This window comes from Andrena cerasifolii, chromosome 8, assembly GCF_050908995.1.
Source record: "Andrena cerasifolii isolate SP2316 chromosome 8, iyAndCera1_principal, whole genome shotgun sequence".
Lineage (NCBI taxonomy): Eukaryota > Metazoa > Arthropoda > Insecta > Hymenoptera > Andrenidae > Andrena > Andrena cerasifolii.
The window spans coordinates 12,995,749-13,020,612 of record NC_135125.1 but is presented as its reverse complement, the minus strand read 5'-3'; the positions used below and the strand labels follow the sequence as shown (position 1 = coordinate 13,020,612).

Genomic DNA, 24,864 nt, shown 5'->3' with positions numbered 1-24,864 from the left:
CGACGAGGCGCGAGCTCGTGCACCGGGTTAATTTTACGTAATATCACGGCGTTTAGAGTATCGCGCGGGGCCTATCGAGCGGGCTCGGCCAATGGCGTTCAGCGGCTCGTAAATTCCTCACGCTATCGCGATATATTTAACCCGGCGATAATGTAGCAAACAAAACGTATCGTTTTGCGGGGAACCGGTATTCTCACGGTCCATACCCGCTCCGTCCGCGTTCCCCGTTTCTAAAGATAGCATATTTAGCCCGCGATCCCGCGCGCGCGTCGCGCCGGCTCCCACCGTGCAACCTGCCCGGTGCATCTCGTGCGGCCAGAGATTCGCCGTTCCAGAGGAAATTGCTGGCGATTACCACTGACCCTTTTATTACAAACGCCTTGACAGTCCGACTGCCCAGGATCGACGCGTGATCCTCCTCTCCGCGAAGGATTAAAGGAATAACCCGCGGAAGGAACACCCTCGAGCTGTTATCGAGTGGGTAAAATTGCCCGAGACGTGACAATGTCGATTTCGTGGCAGCGGTATAAATAAACGCGGCACCTTGAACTTCGGATGCCAGTAGAACGGTGCATTCGTAAGCCAGACATTTTATTGAGTCGTGTCACTGTTCCATTCCAAGTGTAGTATGTAAATTGTGCGAGCCTCGCGGTGAGAACGGAGTACGATTAGCTGATTCAGGTAGCGGAATAGCGAGGGCCAGGAGTGATCAGCTCTGTCACTATAGGACGCTCGTATTAGGGAGATAGGGACGGCAGAATTATTGATCTGTTCCATTGAATTACGAGCGAAAGCCAGGCTCGTGCTTGGGATTTCTTTGTGACATTTCCCTGGCCGGAGCGCACTGGCGAGTATGCCAGAGGATGATCGGTGACTGTACGGTGATATCGAGAGTATGGTCGATCCTCGTTGTTCGCGCGTTGCTAAAGATAGCCCGACGATTACTTCATCGTGGAAATCACGTAACGTCACTCGAAAGAGAGATATATAATGTGGGTCGGTGTCGAGGAGACGAGGAAACGGTGGCGTGGAATAATCGTTCTCGCCAGTGGTCGAACGTGTCAGCGTCCCCGCCGGCTCGCCCCGCGCCACCAGCGAGCCGAGTCAAACGTCACAATTAAACTTTTTCCCATACACGTGCACGTGTATAAATAATGCATCGCCGACGCCGAAGAAATGTACCGTCCGCTATTACCGGACCGATAGCTACCGCAGAAACGCTATTATTACGCTGGTTATTGCGCAAGATGAAAGTATCGCGATGCTACGTCACGCCTACACGCGCGGGGAATCTCCGAGAGGCTCGACGATGCACCGTTGCACCATTTCGCGGCCGAAATCCGTTCGTAGAACCTAAACGGAGGAACTTGCGTTTGAATCTGCTGGAGGTACAGAGAGCTTGCTCCACCCACGTTTCCTGGCACCGAAAGCGCGCGAACGCGTTGGAGATCGTTGCCAAGTACGCGAGCGTCCCGTTCGGAGTGGCCCTAAACGCGTTAATTCCCTTGGAAGCAGTGGTAGCAGAAGGTAAAGGGAACGGAGCGCGGCTGGGTGTCAGGCGGACGAGTCAGGACAACGACGGGCTGACACCAAGCCGGACCAGGTAAGCGTCCGTTCGAGTGCGTGGGGCATCAACAGGCTCGGCTATAAATAGACAGCGAAGGTCAGGGGAATCAGCAGTTTTCATGCAAATGCGCCATCGATGGAATAATATAGCTCCTTTGCGGGGAGAGCCGCGACCGGCTCCGGTTACTCGGGCCTCTCCGCTCGCCGGGATCGTTACGATTTAATCCGTTTTCGATTCACGGATTAACGCGCCTCCCTCGGCGAAACCGCCACCCCCATTGTGTGGCACGAGCGTCCTGCGATTTATATCCGTAATTGATGTTGTTTACCCGCGTCCGACTTCCACCCGATGATGAAGCATCGGCGCGCGGCCGATTTGAATTGGTGATTCGACGGCGGAGGTGAACGGAGGATGACACGGTGAATACTCTTTCGCGTCCCGCGGAGGCCTCGCGATCCACGAGGGAGCCGCTCCAGCCGAGTGTGGGATTTTCGCGACGCTCGGACAGGCTGAGGGCTCGGTTGATGGCGTTCGCGGCGGCGGTTCGCAGCACGCGAAACATTGTCGCCAGTTAGAACCGAGGGGCTCTCGAGTTTCAGCGCGTCTTGCTTGCCGAGTGAATGCTTCAAATCGAGTTACGTAAGGTCCCGAAGGGTAATTCGACGTGGAGTCGCTGACGCGCGGACCCTCGGCAATATTGCACGCGAAATTGCGGGCAATCTTGGTACAGATTCTGAAGCGGACTGGTACTCGTGATAGCCCATACAGTCCGCCAAGAATGCGGCCTAGCGTGCTGCTTCTAATACCGAGCGTCCAAGCGTTCCTTCTTCAAAGAATTCTGCGATCCGTCTGCGTTCCGCCGCGATTAACGATGCACGCAGTTAGACCGTACTTCACGTTTCAACGATCCCCGCGGATTCTGGGTTACCGCAGCGCAATCTTACTTTTACTTCCTCGTTAACGCGCAGGACGCTTGAAAAGACAGATGCACGGCGATGCTTCAACGGCTACCAGCTTTTAACGCGATCCGCGCGCGAAAGCGACGACTTTCTTCCTTTTGACGAATGCGCCGAGTTTTTCCAGCAGCCCGATAGTTTTCCGATACGCGGAGACGTCATCGCCTCCGCCGCCGGTGCAATCAACAGGTGGTTGCACTAACCGCGATGCAGTGACCCGCGCGAGTGCATTCGCTTAGGCGCGTGTGCGTGGATGAGCGCGTGTGCACGTGCACCAAGTATCTCCTCGGCTCACTTATCGAAAGTTCCCACTGGTTCCCGTGCTACCCGTATACCGCTCGTTACGAGAGCTTCGCATAGGTGGGCATTCAGGCTCAGTGTCCACCTACAGGTATGTACCTAAATGGGTAGCCGTGATTCTGGTGTACAGGCTGTCCCAGGCGAGCAGGTCCGCGAAGTGTCTGGGAGCTTCGACCGTGTCGGACCCGCCAGACCCAATTTCATCTGGAAAAAGTAGCCTCGCGCGGATCGTCGCTTCCCCTCGTCGGCTACTTTTGGACGAGGGAGTTAAAAGCGTCTCCAGAGAGCCGCGCGATTCGACGGAAATAGTCGGGAGACCGTTGTCGGCGGATACTCGCCGCGGGCAGAAAATAAACCGTCGGAAACGCGAATATAGACCGCGTAAATATCCGGCGGTAGAGGATAAAGCCTGAGCTTCGCCGAAATCCAACAACGAACGGCCGCGCGGAGAGTAGGCCCCGTTGTGCGAGCGCGCTGCGTCCACCGGGCCTGCTAACGAGTGAAACTAGGTGAAAGTAAGAAGCAGTGGGCTCTCCTTATTGCTTATGCGCCTCGTCCGTCGTGTGCTCCAGAGAAGGGCCGATATTTACGATTAAAATCGGCGAGCGACGACTACCGCCGTCTGCGGAGGCCTCTGATCGCCTTCGTCCATACCTGCTCCGTTCCCCGGCGAAACGATCGGCGTTCTCGCGTGTCCGTTTCATTCTCTTACGATCTCCAATTAACATAAATTAGTCTGGAGGCCTTTTTACGTCCGCGTACCACTTTCTCATATTCGAAGACGCCGGAATCGGGCGAGAGTCCTCGAGAGTCCGTCCTTACGACTTCCATCGAGGAAACGTCGTTCTCCTTTTTCTTTCTACCTCTTCTCCGGCCTCTCCGCCCGTACACTGTCCAGCGATTCCTCCCGCGGATGGAACCCGATCGTGACCGCGTGGGCTAAATTTCATCGAGGAGAGGGACGCGCCGTCGTGGCTCGTCAGCGACGCGCGAAACTTTCCACCTGCGGACGACGTTGTACGATCGCCACACGAGCGGACTTTTCCGTGGAACGGCCAACCAGCCTCGCCAGGAGCCTCTGAGCCCTCGAGTCGGTCATCTCGGGGTCGACTGTGCGCTGTAGCAGTCGTGGCAGCAACTTCGATAGAGTTTAGGGATTCATGGGACTCGCTAGGGTCAATGAATCCCACGGAAATACCTCTTTGAGGATTCTCGGGCGAAGAGGATGAACTCGACTCGTTCGGGCAGACAGGGCAGACCGATCAACCGGTTAAAAATAGGCGGCGTATTCGTGACATGTGTTTTCTAAATTGCCGCGTGTAAACGACGCTCATTTCGAAGCGCCCGCTTCCCGGTAATTTCTTCCATAAATAACCTTCGGTACCAAAGTTTCCATCGGGCCGCGACGCCATGAATACATTACGATCGACAGCCCGTTGTGAGCTTGGGGTACTTAACGGCTAGGACAGGAATGTTTGGAAGGAGCGGACGTACGCGGGAATTAAAGCTAGATCCGTAGACCGAACCCCGTTGGAACTAATTGGAATTAGGAGTACGTCGAATCTGATTTGCACGAAATAGGCTTTGTCCACTCCGTTCAAGTTTAACCGGTTAGATTCAGTTCGCTCCGCAACGAACGCGTTCCTAGATCCTGGTCGGACGAGTGTGTTAGAAGTCGCGGACCCAGGATAATCTACGGTTTAAGATAGGCCGGACCCCGCGATAAGTCAGACCTCGTGATAGCCTGAACACGGCGCAAGGCGTAACCTAGTGCTAGCAAAGTTCGATCTCAGCTATTCTAATCTCCGAGTCCTCGTTTTTGCCGGGCTCGGAGCGAAGATGAATTGGGCCCCCAGCCGGAGATCAATGCCGGCTCGCGTGTTTCGTTACGGCCGAAACAAAGAGCGTGGCTAAAAGCATCGACAGAGGGGCCCATGGTGAACGGGGCGGCGATGCTAATTTTTCAGCCGGTCGATCCCGAAGCCCCGAAGCGCAGGCATCGCGTGTTCCTCTAACGTCGCACGCACGAAAGCTACGAAACGCGTGCACACACACACACACAGCCGCGCGGAAGCAGCCCGTAATTATATTGTCACGCCGCGGGTGTTCAATTTGTCGGCACACATCCGCCTCCCCCGCGTTCGTTAACCGCCTCTGAACCGCTCCACGGTCAACTTCGGGCAAATTCGACACCACCTTCGTCAACCCTGCAAGTCCTGCAACCCCGCTGTTCTCACGGTGGACGAAGCCTTGCAGGGTAAGTCGAAGCCGAGGCTCGCGTGACAGCAATTTACGATACCTATTCTGAGGATCCTACGACGATCGGGGTGCAGAGCTATGGAATGGTCAGTACTAATCGCAATCAGAAGGGAATTGGATGTCTTAAATAGCTTTAAAAGTACTCACATAACTAATCATGGGTATGTTGTGGGACTGAGCGACTATGGCTTCAACGTAGCACGAGCCTTCTGGTCCAAAGAAGGCTCCAACCCCGTCGCAGATCATATCGATCATTGCCTTGGTGGCTTCCACGGTTTCTCCCCTCGTGTCGCTCCATCGCATCACCAGCCTCACGTTCGGTAGTATGTGCGGATCGCTGTTGATCTGCAAGAAGAAAGAGACGCCAACGTGAAAACGCCACGCTCGATACTGAGATCGCGACGAGTCGCGGGCGTAAACGTCCGACGCGTTCGATTTTCCAATTCCCTCGGTAGGAGAGACAAATTTAACGTCGTCCCACGTGAATCGTTATGCGTTATGCAAGCCATTACGAGGCCGCCCATCTTTGGGCATACGATACCGAATTAGAATAATTGGACGATCCCACGATACGCTCGTTCCCGATTGCCATGCGCCGGTCGCGCACGGTTTGTTTCCCTTAATTGTTTCCAGCAATGCCCCTCGGCCCCTGGTAATTACGTTACCATAACTTCGATCATGAATATTCAATTCTCGTCGTAATGATGACGGACGCCGTAACGGGGTGTATAAATCACGGGTCCAGGAATAGCGTAGGATAAGGGACGCAGCAACAATTGCAGCTTGGTCGAAACAATGCCCCGCCGATCAGCATCGACTGCTGCCACTCGTTTCAAGGTACGCATAAATTCCTCAGCCGCGGTGCTGACTTTTTAGTGACATTTCTTTGCCATCTCGAAGGTGATTTCTGCCCGTAGGAGCGTCGATTAAAGTTCAATTCTCCGACTCTCTTGCATATACATCATACACGCGGCGCGAGAGCACGGTTATTATGCAAATTCGAATTCCAGCAAACAATGCTTTTCCAAGTAGAGTCACCTCTCCGCGTCCAGCCAATTTACGTGCCTGGCAATGCGAGGTGAAGTTACAGCCGCCTGCGGCGTCGATGAAAAGTTCGCGCACAGCCGACAGATCCTTTTGCAGGCCGCGTTTCGCGTCACCAGCGCGCGCGGTACTTATTTCCGCAGAAAGGTCGACTCGAATGGCGAAAGGTCATACCCAGCGACAGATTGAATCCTTCGCTGCACAGGGGTTCAAAAATTGGCCGATCAAGGAGCTGGACACGAGATCAGAATCTCGGATCCTTTGTTTGCTGGACGATCGCTTCGACCAATTGAGCTGCTTAGGATTAAGCTCAACGCACCAAATGGCTCACGCCTACGACAAGGTTGACTCGACAAACGTGGCTTCCTCGATCACGCAGCGTGACCACTCGAAATTCCAACTGTGCCGATCGAGATAGAAAATTCTGTCCACTCAAAGTTCGATCATTTAACGAAGACCGTAACCTTGCTCTGAGCCGGCCTGCCGCAACTACGTCCCCGCATAAATCCTTCACTGTCCGGTTCTAGAAACGGCCGCCGTTCGTACCGCAAGGAATGTATCGGTTTTCCCAAGATTTCTAGACCTGATCTGTCGCGTGCACCGCGGAAAAGAGCGCCGACGCGATGGCTTAATTACGCTCACGCATTGTTCCCGGGAACGGATTAGAAACGCGATGCAATCAATTTGCGCGGTATTACCTACGCAACGCGTCAGCCACCGGATGAAATGGGAAAATGGACGGGCGGTGAACGTGCGGATTTTTGCAGCTTCGCCCAGCCGCGACCGTGGGGAACCGTTAAAACGGTTCCAAAGGTACGTTATAAAAAATCATTGCTCTTCCCGTTGGATGGCTCGCATTCCTGATTTTGCACCTGCCCCGCCGATGACCAAATTCGTCCGATGGAATGCGAATAATAAGATGCGTCTGGCGCGTACACGTAGCCGGGAAGGGCTTCGAGATCACTCCCTTGGCGAGCAGACGATGGTTCCGCACTCACTTCGAATAGAGATGTCTCTGAGACTGTGACATTTGCAGAGCAGATAGGCGAACGTCAATTATGTGAAACGTTGGCTGCACGGAGGACACCTTAGTCCAGTGAAACTTGAATCTGTCTTCGGAATAAAACCCAGCAAGCTTAATTTTGGTATGGGCCTGTTTTTCGCGAATATCTCGTTATGTAGCAGTTTTGAAACAAAAATAGTTATTATACAATTTATAGCTTAGGAAATTCTCTACAAAAAAGATGCTATGAGTTCTTTTCGTAGGGGTAATGAGAACGTCAGCATCGTCTTGAGCGTGTTTCACGTTGATGTTGGCAACTTCCAATTTTTGAGACAGCATAGCAATAAACCTACTCTTGTTCTTTCTATTCGCTCTACACGTGCTATATCTATTGATGCTGGCGTTCTCATTACTTCTACGAAAAAAACTCATGGCACCTTTTTTGTACAGAATTTTCTAAGCTATAAATTGTATAATAACTATTTTTGTCGCAAAACTGCTAGGTAACGAGATATTCGCGAAAAACAGTTGTTTTTTTTTCAACCCTCTGTAAAATTTTTAGCCGATCGATAGGGACTTTTGACATATTGTTTAAAACGACCAAATAAAGGCCCATACCAAAATTTAGCTTGGTGGGAATTATTCCGTAGATTGGGCAGATTTCCGTCTAATTTCACTGGACTACTAGGCTAATGGAGGATTTCTCTGGAGAGCTGTCCGAGCATGAAACAATGTAACAGCGGCGTCCACTTGCGTCGTTGCCACTGGCAGGGTTTTACCAATCAGCTTATTTTCGAGTAATTGAAGGGCGTCCGGTCGTGGAAGGCTGTGCCCAGCTGAATGCCAACCTTCAGAGACGATGAGAACGACTTTGCTACCGGAATTGACGCGGCGCGTCGCTAGTCCGATACCGTGAGCTGAGTTATTCAAGGTATGGGTAGTCAAATCGTAGGGAATTGCAGAGCGAATGCCCGAAGAGGGAAACGAGTGACTTTTGAGCGGCGTAATTAGGTATGACTGTTGATTTAGTTCGGAGGAGTAACGAGCAGCCCAACGTCCACGGTCCGCCTCAGTGAAATCATTTCGGATGATTCACTGAGGCCGGGTACCAGCGACCACCTCAAGCGTTGAAAAATGCCCGGGAACGTTTCATTGCACGCGAGATCGCTAATCAATGCACTCGTTCTATTTACAAATCTCGCGCGCGCAGCATCGGCCAAACTAGTTTACGTCGTGGGAGTGCGTCATAGCGAATTCCAGCATTTTTCTCTGCAAATATCCCCGGACAGCGAGCCGGACAAGAGGTGCACCTGCGCGCGCTATTGAATCGAACGGACAGGTAGGCATTAGGCTCGGTTCACATGTCCCGGGCTAGTCATCTAGCGCGATACTCACGTTCTTTAATCACAAGTTCCAATGAGAAGTAATGACAGAGTCCTTTCGATATTGGAAGCCAGAAGTTACGCAATCTGTTTCGGGGGAACAGCTTCGCTGACCAGGCGGGCCCCTCGGATAGCTGATTATCGAACTGTGCTTCGGGTTACGAAATTGGAATATTGAAAACTATCAAGTTTCGAGTCCAAAGTACTCCGGTCAGTCGCGGACCACCGTGGAATATAAAGTTAGACTCGGGTGGCCACGATGAGACGTTGACGCCACCGATCATGGGAGAACTTTCACCGTCCAGCTAAAAATACGTCCTCGCGTTATTTCCTCGCGAGAAGTCGGCTGTCGGAGGACCGATACGAAATAAAAGTCTCGCCTGACGAGCCCGCACCGAAAATAGCCGCTGGATCGCCAGACGCGCAGGTTGTGTTCGATATAAAAATAAAATTCCCCGCGGCGCGGTATCGCGAGCTCGCGTGAACCGAGCTTTATCGTAATCGCGAGAACACGGAGGCCGACATTGCGATCGCGATGCTTACTCTTGCGTGGCATATCGAAGTACATAAATAAACGGGCGCAAAGCTCGTTTCCTGCACCTTTCGAGCTGGCTGAGCGCGCGTTACGCGATCGCGACCTGTTACCTTCGTTACGACCACACGAAATTCCGCCCCAAAACTAGAACACGGAAGTCGTGGCACGAGGGCGACGATTTCGAGGATCCCTCTTGCGCGAAGCTAATCCTTTGCCACGCTGAGCTGTTCCGCAGTTAGCTGGGACCCTTCGAAGCTTGGTAGTTCGTGCATTTGGACCTCAATAGCGCGGGGGTTACAAAAGCGTGGGATTTGCTGTGTCTAGCACCGAACCGAGCGTGAAATCCTTAAGCAGCGATCGAGAAGAACACGGCGCGGCGCGTCCGAAGAGAAGAGCAACCCGGCCCCTCGTGATCGCCCCGCCGAGATACCGATATCCCCGAATAATTATCGGCGTAACCGCAATCCATCTTTGACGTAACTTGTTATTTGCAAGTAGAGCCGGATACGCTGTCCGGGGCGATACGATCGGCCGGTTATTTCGACGATTCCCAGAGGTTCCGCGGCCCTTTCCTTGTACGCGCGGTTACGTACGGTTGCAGGTCGCAAAAGAGCGCCGGGGTTTGGGGTAGGAGGCAGGTTTGGGAGAAAAAGGGCGAAGAAAGCAGGGGAAGGTGGAAGAGGAGGAGGTGAAGGGCACGGGGGAGACGGAGGGAGGAGAAGGTTTCTCGATCGCGAGCGAATTCTTCTCACGGTTGCGAGAGCGCAGTTTCGTCGGCGGACGCGTGGGCGGACCGGCGAATAATGCCGGTCTTGTATTTTTAAACCCTCGCACGAATCGGCATCTCCGGGGAGAGATGCCGGGTCACTCTGCACGTTGCAGCTCCCGCTGCAGCGCGCACCTTTCTCTTTTTCTTCTCTTATTCGGCCCGGGAGAGGCTCGCCACGCTGCGCCGCGCCGCGGCCGGCGAAAACGATCTCACGGTCCCTGCTCGCGCGCGCTCCATCGCTCCACCGTTCCAGGCACTCGCGCGACCGTTCGCGTAAGGTGAATGTCCCAATTTCTGCTCATTTAAGAGGTTACTCGTCAGAAGGAAGGTGTACAAATTTTGTTTGCGATCAAAATTTGCAAAGTAATTGAATAATTCTTTAATAATAAATCAACCAGTCGAAAACTATTTAAGAAAGATATTTCAAGACGTTTAACTACTAGTGATTTGTAATTAAATATAATGCTCTAAATGTCCGCATTTCTGCTCACGAAAAATAGCGATGTACGTATTTCTACTCACCATTTGTACCAATCTTTGCTCACGTAATATGTTACTTTTTCAGGTTAAAATAAGTTACATCTTTTATGGAGATGTTTTATAACGCAACAGTAAAGCATAAAATAATGATAAACAAAAAATGTGAGGTAATGTTACTAAAATTTTGGTGAGTAGAAATGCGGACACGACGGTGAAACACTTGACCCTAAACCTAATCACCTGTTTTCTACTTAAAATAATTAAAAATAGTACAAAAATCTACACCTCGTGAACACTCGCATAAATGTTCAAATAATTTAGAATTATTTTGTTGCAACTATGGTGCAAACTATGGTGCTTACAATAATAAGAAAAATACGAAATGAGCAGAAATCGGGACTTGAGCAGAAATTGGGACATTCGCCTTACGCTCGATCCTCGTCGAATGAATTATCGAGCCTTCCAGAGCGTGGAACGCCGCGGCGACGACCGCCCGGAGGAAAAAACCCCGAGAGACAGGGGGCCCGCGATATTGCCGACGTTACTTTTCGGTAAGCCGGGGATTCGCCGTGGGAACCTGGGACCTGCTACCGCAATTAGGACCCCGCTACGGACCACGGGGCGAGCGCTCCTTTCCCAAACCGATATCCTCCTGTTACGAACGGCACAGCTTCGTGTCGTGGCTGTCAACCTTCCTAGACTCGCTAACGATAGGGATCGGAATTTCGATAGATGCGTGGAAAAGCTCACCTCGTCAAGGGCCATGGAGAAGGCGCCCGAGATGGCGAGGCCCTGACGGTCCTTGAGGTCGCCCTTGATGGCCGTGAGGTATCCAATGGTAAGGTTGTGCTGCTTCTTCGGTGGTATGGCTCTGTTGAATGTGGACCTTGGGTACGTTTGTCTGGACAGGGCCTGCTGCCACTCGGCCCCGGGTAACCCTGGCGGCTCGCCCAGGACCAGAGGGTTGCTGGCCAGCAGCAGCAACACCAGCAGGGCCCGCGAGCAGCTGCCGTTCGGCCGTGGCCGCAGCCGCTGCTGTTGCTGTTGATCTTGCCGGTGCCGGTGCCGTCGGTTGTGTTCCTGATGGAGTTCCTGGCGACGGGGAGGCCTGCGGCGGCTCGGCTGTACTGGCAGGCCGGGGCGCATGGCCGCCACCGCCACCGCTCAGCACCGCCTCCCTCCCGCTCACCTGCAATTCAAAATCACCCCCACATTTCTCATTACCTTTCCTAGACACTCGCAAAGACAGCTGAGAGGAAAAGAATTCGTCGACAAGCTAAAGTCGCCCGATAATATCGGCTTCCAAGTACGAACCTTTTTCCAGCCATTTCGTCAATGGATTCTTTTTCTCCTGCGTTTCATTTTTTTTTTTATTTAGGAGTTCACGTGCACAGCGCGAAACGAAGCACTCTTCCGAAAGAATGCGCCTCGTAGGTACCCAGGAGATCAATGAACAGCGACGTTCCCCAGCGGTGGTTAGTTACGGTCCCCCGATCTCAGACTTCCACTTTTATTATATTATCGCCTTGCTCTCCGCGAATACACCGATGTTATCGCCGACTCGCGTATTTTTAGCAACTTGTCCGGCCACACTGTTAATAATTCCTAAGAGTTGTGGAACGAGACACAAGTGGTTGACTTACATAGAAGTACCGTTCCGACGCTATCTTCCCGGCTGAATGCACTTATCATCAGCCAGCACTTATTCGCCTGAGTCATCGTATGTGCCATCTGCGCGAGGCTAATAATAACTGATATCCCTAAAACGATATATGTATGTACCTAACTCGCTTGCCGCTCGCCGACTGCAACTCCGACGTCTTCCTGTACATCCAGATTTTCCGTCGCGCGACCACCGCGTGCGCTGTTCCCACACGCGAGCCATTAAAATTTAAAAGCCATCCACGATTAATCACGTCGCCGGCCTTGCTCCTGGACGCCCAGATTAAAAAGTGAGTCAGGTCGCTCGGGAAAGAATCCGTCACGCGCTAAGCTATTATCTCGTCGATCGGATATCAATGATCTCCAGGAAATACTACGTCACCGGTACAGTCAGCCACGGAAAGCACCGCCTCAAGCCACTCCGAATGACTCTATCCTCCACTTAGCTCGATCGATTTGATTCAATACAGAACACCTCCGCGCACGCGGAACCAAGATCGAGCTCCGTTTCACGGAAACGCTCCCGAAGGATCGGTTTTGAGGAAGCGTTCTACGGAGGCCACATAAATAACGCTCGTGAATCGATCTCAAGGATGATATCGGAAGCTCATCAGTTTGCCACTGTACTCAGATGTTTCGCGTGAAATGCGTCTGAGGATAGGTATCAGGACGATTGTCATTCTAAGTCACATCCAGTGAATTAAATTCACGTACATTTTTTTCCTGTTTAGGCTAAGTAGGCTGCAGCTTGGGGTAGCAAATTTTGGAGAGCGACTAATTTTGAACGAAAGAAATTGGGAAAGGTTTAAACACAGAGGCTTGAAAGAAATTTTAAAACAAAATTCAGATCTTTTCCATATAGCGAATTAGCAATAACTCATATGTGAGTACCATATTGAATTAATTTTGAAACTATCTCGACTCTTTTATAAATTAAATTTTTTGATGACTGTTAGCTTACAAGGGAAGATCCCGAAGCCGAAAATTAAAAAAAATTCTGAAACTTTGCGAATACGTACGGGATTTCTTCCTGATTATAATGCAATTTTTATTTGCTGCCCAAATTCACTCGAAGGGGGTGAAATTAACTCCTGAAAATGCGGCTATTTTCCGATTTTGTGTTATAACTCTCGAACTGTAAGAGATAAAAAAACGTTCCAAGAAAAAAGTTCCTTCTTTTAATTAGAGCTATCAGTTGGTAAACAAATTGTTTTAGAGTTCACGAGTTATAACACAAAATCGGAAAATAATCGGATTTTCAGGGGTCAATTCCACCCCCTTAGAGTGAATTTGGGCAGCAAACAAAAATTGCTTTGTAATCAGGAGGAAGCTCCCTACATATTCCCGAAGTTTCAGAATTTTTTGAATTTCCAGATTCGGGATGCTCCCCTGTTAGCTTAGCTGAGCAAAATTCAACTGTCCCAATTATATCACTGGGCGATGATTTAACCGCGAATCTGTCTATCGGTTCGTCTCTAGATCATCTCTGCGCGATCATCTTGAGGCACTTCTACGAAGCGGAAACTACGACGCGATCACCGCGTTATTAATACACGTGGAAGCCAGGGAAGCCGGCGAGACGACAATAACGTGCTCGGTGCCATTTCGCAACGCGATCGATCCAAGAAAAATAACGCAATCGTCTCACGACACGGAACGATTCCGCGTTCAGGCCTCGAGAAACGCGGCGGGAACACGTGGCTGGGGACACACCTGTTGCAATTACGTAACGAGCCCGCTCCGTAGGCGAGTCCAATAGCTAGCCTGTAACGGCCGCAGCAACAATAAAGACGTCTTCCCCGGATGATGCATGGTGTCGTTCACCAACCAGAGACCTCCAACTTTCCACGTCTCTCCCTTCTCGTCTAGCCGGCCGCTTTAATTGTGGCTGTCGGTGAAAGTCACCTAACCGCGGGATTTATCTGACGTCTGGCACGGGCCCCGTCAAAGGGACGTCCTCTCGACGGCCCGGCGCGCATCACGCTGCAACGGGGACGGGGTCTCGTAGATCTCTCCACGATTTCGTTCGCCACGTGCGATTTACAGAGACGTCGAATCGGCGCTATTAACGGCGAACAGCGGGCAATCTTCGTCTTCGGGGCCTTTCCTCGAGCCGTGCATCTTCTGAATGGTCCACGGCGGACTGGCAATTGCTTTCGTCAATGTTTATGCCGCCGATGTGTCATGCGTCTGCGTCAGCGAGAGATCTGTTCTTCTCCTGGACGACCTGGCCAGAATGTATGAAAGTCGATGGGATCACGGCTACCAAGGTGTTCTCGATCGACGGCAGGATTTCTGCGAGACGTTCGAGGTGGAATTCGAGAATTCTGTTGACGGCTATCGTGTGGCATTTATTTGCCACGCTGTTGGAGGATGTAGTTAGCGCGTTTGGCACTCTGGAGCAGGATTCTCGAAATACGTGCGCCAAACGTGCTTCTCCGGCGCGATAAAAATCCTTCGAATATCTAATAAGATTGGAGGAGTCGTCAATAACGTAACATCGGCGATAAAACCCGGGGGATTGACGTTAATTGATCGGGAATATCTTGCGCCGCTGAGTACACGCTGGCACACTTTTCGAGATCTCATTTGGTATTCATGATACGCTTTGTCGAGCGTTTCGTAGCTTGTTCGCCGTTTCTACGGATGTAACTAATGGAGGAACTGTATCGACGTAATGTAGACAGTGGTCGAGCATGCGAGAATGATTTAAGGCGTACCAGGGTCGCGTTGTTAAAAGAGAGGACAGAGGTTTTTGTAAACGACGTCGCGCCCATATTTGCGAGTAGGATCGTATTGCTCGAATCGTGCCGTTCCTGTCGGAAGAAAATCGATAACGAACGACCCACCTAGTCGTTAATTTCTGTTGATACAACGTGGAAACGTGGAGATTACACGCGGGGCCTACTTACATAGGGTAGACCGGGTCGAATCGGATGAAAATAAGAATTTAGTCCATATTTCTTACATCGCGATAGAAATGAGCATTCCGATTGTTCGTAGTAAATCGTCCCTCTCCCCCGAAAATAGATGGAAAATTCTGTGTGACGTAAGATCGTGATCTTTCCAGTCAAATACAGTCTATCTTCGAAGCCGTGGAACATGGAGATGCGTGGCTGCGAGAGCAAACAGGGTCTCTTTAACGCGGGCCTGATACGTAAAGCAAATTCGGCCCCGATAAAACGCTAAGAATAGCGACGTTCGTCGAACCGCATACATTATTTGTCAATGCCGTTACCTTCGGTTACCGCTGATAAATCATTCCAGGCCGATAAGTCGACAGCGTCTCTCGCGCGAAAACGTTAAATCACCGTCGACCCCTGCACAAGTTTCCTCAACTTCTCGCCGGTGCCTGGACCGCGCAGCGGGCCGCGAAGGGAAGAAGCAAATCGAGCTGTGTATTACACACTGAATTCGCAGATTCCGCGAATCAGCAGCTAACTAGGGATCGCCGTCTATATTAAGATGTAGATCAGCTGACACACTTCGGTCAACGTCGCTTCACCGACGTCAAACAAAACCAAGAACGATCCCATAAAACGGCTATTCCCGTCGTGACACTTCTCGAGACACCAGTTGTTTCCTCGATGAAATCACGGGATCGTGGACTGGTCCTCTCCCAAGCGAGTTTCCACTGCCGTTTTCGCCGGTCAGATCGCGCGGCGGGGAATATCTCGGGGCAGGAAGTGGAATCGCCTCGAGTACAGATCGGTGGCGCACGTTTACGCAACCCAGGGTCAACACTCTCGGTGCATATCGTTTAGATAAACAGTGATAACTGTCCTTCGCCGGTGGAATTCTCTCTCCTGGACCACGTTGCGTTATTGGCCCTGTAGGGGGATGAGTACCTCTTCGATTTCGCCGCGTGAATCGCAGATCTGTGATCGAACTCGGAGAAAGCTACATATCTACGCGAGGTGCAGCGTTTTGGAGAATTGGTGGAGATTGATATTTGGATGGCTCCTGCGGACACGTCGTCCACCTGTATATCAGTTTGTTTTCCGCACGTGATACGTGTAATACGGGTACTAACGCGCCTCGTCTCCACGGTATATCGTGTTACAAGGGGTAATTGAAGAACGATATGCGCACGTATATGTAGTACAAGATGTGCACGCGTGGGTATTGTCATTATCGCAGGCTACACAGTACATTAGAGTGTTTCGTGGCGATATAATATATCGCATTACTACTGTAAACGTTCAGGGGTGTGGCTCCGTTGGTCACCACAGGATACCTCGATACGCGCGCTCCTGTGCGTGTATCGTTTACAATTCACCGCTTGTATGCGTGGCTGCTAGAAAAATCGCTGCGAACGGCAAGTTCGTTTCAACAGTAGCTTAAGCGCGACTATTAGACTTGGATTATACCGCGATTTACATCGGTGCCTCTGCCTGAGTCTGGATTTTGGGGAACGTGGACTGTGATGCACCTAAAAGTCTTCAGGTTTGGATCTTGCAACAAGTGCATAGCAGAGAACATGTTTCTAGATGAAAAATAGAGGTCGAGAGCATCACCAAGTTCTGTGAGCATCTTTGCAAAGAATCGATTGGTCCCCCACGAAGGGAATGGTACGCGTAGGAGAGGTGTACACTATCAATATCCCGCGAAATCACTTTTTCCGCTCACATCGAAATGGAGCACGTGGCTGCAGCTTGCTCCGTACGCGTTTGTACGTTCGAGCTGGCAGGTGTAAATTGCAGAAATCTCGCGACGTTGCTCCGCTGTTCGTCAGTTTAATTAGTACTTCGAATCACCATGAATATTAATAGGTACCACGCGTCAGCGTCTTTTCGTCGCTGACACTAATTGACGACTTTCCGCTATGCGTTAATTTGTCTGTTTCGACCTGCTCTGGCGTTAACTTTCCCGCCGCCGTAGCGCAGTGCCACGTTTATCCCATGATTTCTGCATCGAATCGATAGGACTCCACTGTCCAACGACAGAAGATCCGCCGTGTCTAGCTAGTGAACGGCCAATCTACTTCGATCAACCGTCAATCCTACTGGAGCGATAACCGTGGCGCGGTAAATAAAACAGACACGCCTGTCAGATTAAATACGAACATTAATAGTTAGGCTTTTACATAAGATGAGCGCAGATAAATCAGAAACGGCAGCGATGTTCGCGCAAGAGAGCTCGTAAAAAGCCCGATTCCGTGGAAATAAGAAGACCGCTAATTACTAGGTCTCCCAGCGGTCTATTAATTCACCCGTTTCCACCGATTAATTATGCAACGGTGTGTCGACGAGAAAGACAGGAAGCCGAGGATGCAAAGAATCTATCACCGATCCTGATACAAATTAATCGAGTTTGCGTGTTTAGGGATAAATTCACGCTGTGCTCGAGTCTCGCCAATCGCAAAAATCCAGCAAGTTTCGTTGCATGATTTAATTCCTGTCCCTTTTACCTCGCACCGAATATCGACGGAGATGAACGAGAGGGAGGGTCCGGACGCACAAATTCACCTGGGAAATACTTGTTCTCGATACACTAATGAAAAGGTGCTATGCAAATCCCCAGTGTTTGCATTGTTTTGCCACCGAACTTCGAGTGGGATGCACGGTTGCAATTATGTGCAAATGCACCGAGCTGCGCCCACGCATTTTATCTGCGAAAAATCACGACCGATGGCAACGCAGAAGGGTAACCGAATTACGTTGCTACTTCTCTGCAGCTGCGCGTGCAAAAATGCCCCGATGCTCGAATGAATTGACTGGGGAGCTCGAAGAGCGAGGCAGTAACACGATGCAAACATTGCGTGGATTCGCGTACGTCGTCGCCACGTGTACGTTGTTTTTTTGCAGCGAACTTAATGAACGCTAAAAATAACCGCTGCTATTTTTACGCGTAAGGTGACTTTATAAAAAGCGGCTCGTATCGCCTCGCGCGGATTCGTTCGCCGCGAGGACTGCAGAACCGATACTGGCAGCGGCTTACATGCCAGATGGATCGAAATAATGATCATTACTTCTAAATAGCATAGTGTGTAAATTGTGCGAACGTTGGGAGCCTGCACGCGAGTCGCAGGATGCAGTGGCAGCAGTAACACGACCAGCTAAACGGGACCAGGGATTCCTGTTACACTGTTGCGATACATTTTATTCTAATAATCGAGCCGATCGTTCTAACAAGCCCGTTAAGTGAAGCGCGCCGAGCGAAACTGCCACAGAGTTAATGGCGCGTTTTTTTTTTTTCAAGCCCGCGGATTTTTCCGAGGCTATCTGAGCTGATCTGAGCGGGCAGATACCAGCCGGGATTACCGTGAAGCGTGAAATGTTGCAGCGTCTTCAGCGCGGATGTATCTCTGCCCTGATCTCCAACGTCGCGAATCAGGCTCGGGACTGATTAACGACTACGTTTGCTCGCTCCTAAACCACCGTGGTCCCAATACAGAGGAAATCAGCAGCGTGCCGCGCGTGGCATCCTCGGAGGAAAAATCTCGCGAGGCCCGGCGTTAGAAACCAAGAAGAACAAAATCGATTTACATAGCGACGCTCCGCGCTCGCCCGTTTCCCAGCCGCGGAACGGGACTCTGACTGATAGCTATCCTCGTCGTGTGCTTGGCACCATTTCAAAATCCCCAGCGAAATGAGAAATATTCCGCTATACTTAGGACACGATCTCTATTTGTTTCCACCATGTGCAGACACACTAGAGCCAGAGCAGCGCGGAACTCTATCAACTTCCTGAATATGGGAGACTAAACACTCCGGGCCGAGAATACCCGGGACGGCAACGAGCGATGGCCCGCGAATGACCAAAATCGACCCAAGCACCCGTTTATCACCCCGGCGTCCAACTCCGCCTCATATTTCAATCGTCGAACACCCCCGTGCTTTCCTTCGCTGTTTGTGGACGTTGCGGTGATTCAGGGGTCGAACGAGAACGTTATAAATGTAACGACGGTTCGCTCGGGGGATCGGGCAAACAGATAGGGATCAGCTGAACCGTGTTGGGCAGCGAACCGAGCGGGGGCGGCTTGTAAACGGGCATATAAACGTTCGCGTTCCCGCGAAATAGTTGGCCGGCAGCCATGCCAGCGGCGATCGTCGCCGATCCCCCGGTGTTTTCTTAATTTCCCTCGAATCCAACGACCCACTTGCGCGCGACGGATAATCCAACGAATCGCGTGCGCGGTCGCGGGTGGACGTCTGGCGTGATCCCAAGAGCTGCACGCTGTAATTGCCGCGATTCAGCGTGACCAGAAATTACTCACCGTCTAGGCGGAGTATAACGACGTTTATACGCGCATAACGCGAATCTGTTATTACGAATCGCGAACGAAAGCAAGCACGCTCGTGGCTCGCCCGTTTCTGTTTCCCCAGCACGTTCGAGAACCCATTAAACTCGAGTGTCCGATCTCGATTAGGTGATTGAATTAAAATTCCCGTCACGCTCTCTTTGTTCATTTCAGTTTCTGATTGCGCCGGCGCTCGCGGGGAAGGGCAAGGGTACAATCCAACGCGATCGTCGCGAGTAGATTCTTTCTCCCCGATTAATTCCCGTCCGATAGATCAGACGTTGCCAGACGGGGCTGATTGACAGCTCGAGTAGCTCGATAGCGCGCCACTTGACATCGGCTATAGCATTAGTCTGGAAAATCAGCGCGGCGACTATTAATAGACACCGTTTACCAACACTTCCTGCGGTCCTTGAATCTTCCGCGTGCCAGACGCACCTGTGCAATTGTAACATCGAGCTAGTGGAAAGGATGAAGAATGGAATTTCCTAGGCGAACAGCGGACGGAATTTCACAGCGATGACGTGCTGTTTGAGGATGAATAATTCATCGGCTCTGGTTTCAGCCAGTGGAATTGGGGCTGCAACTTTACAAAGATGATGTCGAAGCGGGCAAAGGAAACTCTTTTCTCTATTCTCCAGCAGGAAGAAGTTTCTACGGCAGTGAAAGTGGAGATTTGGTGAAAAGTCCGTCAAGAGTGAAATTGGCACGGCAGGTGTGGTCTGGTGCGCGTGTATTGCGAGAACAGAGAAATTTTTCGAGTATGTAGCGCGATCGCCATCGTTCGGAACCGATGCCCCGAGTTTCATTCCACTGGAAATTACTTAGCATTACGACCAACATTGCGATCACATGGATTCGCGGATTGTTGCCTCGATCAGCGAAGCAAACGGCCGGGATCGGGCAATTTAAAGCAGCAGTCGTCAAGTACACGGAGTTATCGCGCCCACTTTTCGCGGCGGCGGCGATGACTCGCGGGCCGGCTAAGCAGCAGCAATTTTATCATTTTATCCGCGGCTGGACGTATCGAGATCCAATGGCGTTTTCACCGCCACCGGATTTTTTCCCCGCCGCAGAGATCTCTAACTACTGTTCCTCGTACCGATGCAGTGTATCGCGTTACCATCGACGTGTAACTTTATAACATGCCCGGACTATTTCCCTCTTCCATTCGCAGACCGCAATGTTATTACCACCGAGGCGAGCAAACACACGATTTCGCAGTTCCCTCGCGGGCTACGATCGCGATATTTCCAACGGTCGGTGGAAACCAGTAGAAAATCGCCGGCCGTGCGAGCGCGGTTTTACCGCCGTCCCGGGGAAATCGACTGCAGCCAGGACGTTTCGCTAAATGATTATTACAACGAGGCTGTAAATCACGAGGCGCGGACGCGTGTATCTCTAGATCGAGGCGCGTGCCGCTAGTATCAATTGCTATGATTCTGTAAATTCCGATCCCAGCCCCCTCTCAGTGGGCCTCGTAATTACAAGCCTGACGTTTCTATAAATTCCCTCCCCGATAGCGTTGAAATTCCATCGGGTTAACGCCTCCTCCCTCCCTCTTCTGGAGGCTGTAATTGTCGCCTGGAAACCTACTAATCTCGAGAACGGCGCGATAGCATCTGCGGAAAGGGGATCTGATTGTTTCGAAACGGCGGCGGAATAGACGAATGCGAAAGCTTCGCGTTACCCTGCAGTTATCCACTGCACCGTTCAGCTTCTTCCAAGATATCGGAGGCCCAGGAGGATTTCGGGGGAAGAAATCGATAGCCCGGCCACCCGGCGAGGAGCGCCTTGGCTGCTCCAAAATCGAGGGCACGTTTCGCATGAGTAACCCTGTAGAATCTAAGAGGGCGGTGATTCAACCGCTTCTTCTTTTACCATGAATGGTATTGCATTGTTCCACGCTTCCGTATAATGCATCCACACAGGCGGGCAGAGGCTAGTGCACGTGCAGGAGCGTACACAGGCGTGCGACAGAATTCCGCAGAAGCAGCTATCGTGTGTTTTCCCTGCATACAATGTTCGTGACTGGTTTTATCGCCGGCGGGCCCTTCTTGCCTCGCCGCACCAAGTTACACACGGTCATTTGTGGGGATCGCGCGAAGACACACGTTTAAATGCGCGCGGTTTCGTTGTTGAGCTGTTTTAACGCTGGCGCGCCCCGGCGAGCATTTCGGCAGTGGAAACGGCCTGTTCCAGTCGTCCTAACTTCTCGCCCGACACGGAATTCCGCAACGTACCCGGGCGAATAGCTACAACCGCGCAACGCGCCCAACTTTCGACTTTTTAACTCTAACACGTTTCCCGCCACGTGAATTTCAATCGGTGGCATTAGTCAGCCAAAGTGTCCGTTGTACCAACGATCTATCAACTATCATTATAGTCCAGTGAATTTAGACGGAAATCTGCCCAATCTACGGAATAATTCCCACCAAGCTGAATTTTGGTACGGGCTTTTTAAACAATAAAAGACCGCCGCTAAAAATTTTACAGAGGGTTGAAAAAAACAACTGTTTTTCGCGAATATCTCGTTATCTAGCAGTTTTGCGACAAAAATAGTTATTATACAATTTATAGCTTAGAAAATTCTCTACAAAACAGGTGCCATGAGTTTTTTTCGTAGAAGTAATGAGAACGCCAGCATCAACAGATATAGCGCGTGTAGAGCGAATAGAAAGAACAAGAGTAGGTTTATTGCTATGCTGTCTCAAAAATCGGAAGCTGCCAACATCAACGTGAAACACTCTCAAGACGTTGCTGATGTTCTCATCACTCCTACGAAAAGAACTCATAGCATCTTTTTTGTAGAGAATTTCCTAAACTATAAATTGTACAATAACTATTTTTATCGCAAAACTGCTAGATAACGAGATATTCGCGAAAGACCAAATAAAGGCTCGAACCAAAATTTAGCTTGGTGGGAGATGTATTCCGAAGACAGATCCTAATTTCACTGGACGTATTAGTGGAGGATGTAGGGTCGAGAAGATCCGAGGCAACGCCGATAGAGTTGAATGGTAATTCTCGGTGCGATTCTCTTGCATCGCGCGTCCCCGCTGTTTGCATCTGAATATCAGTCGCGTTGGTTCGCGGTGGAACGCGTATCTGTAGCGTGAGCGATCCAACACACGCGTGCACGGTATGCATACTCGCGTCGAGCTGAAAAGCGCGTGGAGGAACGGCGGAGAGTCGAACGGGCGTGTTTGCAGTTCCATGGCGGACGTGGACCGAGATAACACATTAAAATAGTACGCCAACAAACGATAACACGCATTTAGAATATCTGCCGCGGTGTCGTTCCTCGCTGCGATATTAAATCGCCCGCTCCCGCTCTCTCGTGCCCCTCTCGCTCTCTATAATTGCAACGATTCAAACGGCTAACAGTGCTAACACCCTTCTCGCTCGGCGTTGCCACGACTTTTAAGATACGGCCGCCCGAGGGAAAGAGGGAGGACAGGGGACCGCAACTTTGTGCACGTTACCGCGATAATGATAACTGGCCAGTGTTAATCGTCCCGCTGCCGAGGTCGTTTACACACGTTGCTCAATCAAGGAAAAATTGCGTTTTAATCTTACCTAAGCAACATGGCAGAGCAACTTCACGGAGAAGATCGTCGGTGGTTGAACGCTATATTGCGGGCATACTGCTGCCAGTCTGTGCTCTTCGCGGTTTCAGCCTGAACTTCTAACAGCCACCTGAAACACATCAAGAGAAGACTCGTTTCAGTGGTTGCCGGTTCGCTCTGTGTCTACCACTTGCTGCCCCATTGACACAAGTTGCAGGAAGGGAAATAAGCGTTCTTTGGTCAGACGGTCGCCTATCGATCTACACTGCGTTCCACATAAGAGTGTACCAACGCCCCTACCGATTCGCAACCGAGCTGCGCAGCTCCCACGGATCTGACACACGCGATTGGTCGTAGCACTTTCCCTGCCGGTTTACTACGAATCAACAGTGTATCCCTGCGCGGAACGAGTACGCTCTAATGTGGAACGCAGTGTGGTTATTCAGGCTGTCCTCGCGAACTTAGGATACGCAAAGTTTACCTATAGTGCACGTCCAAGTACGCAGTACTCTACTCTCGTATATTATTATATAGTGTTTGTATGGATTTAGCTTTCGCCGATAGCGCAGTATTTACTCTCGTACAGGTACACTACGTTCGAAAGTATATTAACCGCTCCCAAGGAAGAGAAGCCTACTGATGGAAACAACGGCTGTTGCCGCGCAGCCCAACACCCAAGTGCTCCAAAACAAAAACAAATTCCAATCGAATGCCTCGCCCGGCACGTAGGCAACGCGTAACGTAAAAAGCCGCGTTTACGTCGCCCGGGAGGATTAGTCGGCCGTTCATAATTTCGAAGCACAACACATGGTGGCGCGATTCCTCGAACCGCCGGTCAACAGGGGAAAAAGCTGACCGTGGAATCGCTCTCAAGTTCTTTGTCGCTGAGGTAACGATTGCGAATGCACCGTAATCGTGGTTCCGCGTGTGAACGAGCACCTGCTGGCGCGTGTCACGTTCATTTACAGAGCGGTCATGTTGATGCGTGGCTCGTAAATGTAATCGCGTCAATTAAGGCGACACCGGAGAATTTCTAATCGGTCCGGCCGGATTATGTCACCTTCGGCCAGCACGCTGGCGATTTTAATCGATCGATTCGCGCGAGCAACGGCCGACACCGGGCTCCTTCCCTTCCAGCCCGCTTTTTCCCCCGCCCCGGCTATTTTTCCCCTTTCGTTGCCCACGGTTTACGTAACCGCGCGAATGGGGATCGCGTATTAATTACAGTTGATAGGCAAGCAGCTGCGTCGCCGCGCGGCCCTGAGAAAAAGTTCGATGGATCTTTGGTTTACACGCGGATCAACGGGATTATCTTGCCTTCTCTGTAGCCAGTAACGGGCGCGTTAGTCATCGGCGAATCGGAGCACGGGCACGGCCGCGGGGACTCTGCCTTTCATTTCAGGTGCAGAGTGATTCGGTGGGGTTGGACGGTTCGACGGACGATAGTCGTTCAGTTCTTTCACGGTTCTTAATTCGTAATGAAGTCGAAGCGAGGCTGCGGAAGGGATTGGGACCGCGCTCTGGCCCAGAAGGGTATCGAGTTGCGCGGAGGCAAGTCGGGGGAACACCCGCAAAGCCCTGGAGGGCAGGGAACGTAGGTGATTTCACTATTCCGGTATACGCGGCGGCGCATCGGATAAGAGAGACGAGGCAGAGTCCAGATATAGACCTGTTGTAGGTACATAATAGTTCGGTAGGTGGTAGTGGTAGCGGGAGCGGTAGGACCGGTAGGTTTGGTTTACTTCAAGTTTGTTGCGGCCAGCCGGTTCGCCACTTTTCTTCATCGCCTCTTCCTCTTCCTTTTTTCCGCCGGCATTTCTCTCCTTTTTGTCCTCTCCTTCCCTTCTACTGCTATTTCCTCCTCGTTCATGATCTCCCACCGCTTTCGACCCTTCCGAGCCATTTCTTTCGACGGCGTTTATTTTAACACCGTGATCGCGGCGTAACAACGGAAAGTGCCCGACGAGATCGGCGGACACGGAGGATCACATCGACCGCCGACCGGCTCCCGTGAAATATCGAAGCCGCCGTCCCCGACCACCACTCCGTTTCAGGAATGGCGTGGAAGGAGGAGGCAGAATTACTCGTCGGACAC

At 51.3% G+C, this 24,864-nt stretch overlaps 1 protein-coding gene across 6 annotated transcripts in view; it reads right to left on the bottom strand.

The window, feature by feature from the left end:
* The window catches only part of LOC143372652 (receptor-type guanylate cyclase Gyc76C), a 51,452-nt gene that overhangs the window by 18,485 nt on the left and 8,103 nt on the right, over positions 1 to 24,864 (bottom strand). For 5 of the 6 annotated variants that reach the window (XM_076819097.1, XM_076819100.1, XM_076819101.1 and 2 more), the window contains exons 2-4: positions 22,780 to 22,899; positions 11,046 to 11,484; positions 5,230 to 5,427 (exon numbers count right to left, since the gene is read on the bottom strand). In XM_076819097.1, the coding sequence (XP_076675212.1) occupies positions 5,230 to 5,427; positions 11,046 to 11,441 (594 nt within the window). In that variant the 5' untranslated portion in view covers positions 11,442 to 11,484; positions 22,780 to 22,899. The remainder of the gene's footprint in view (positions 1 to 5,229; positions 5,428 to 11,045; positions 11,485 to 22,779; positions 22,900 to 24,864) is intronic. The other variant, XM_076819099.1, reaches the window with a different exon arrangement.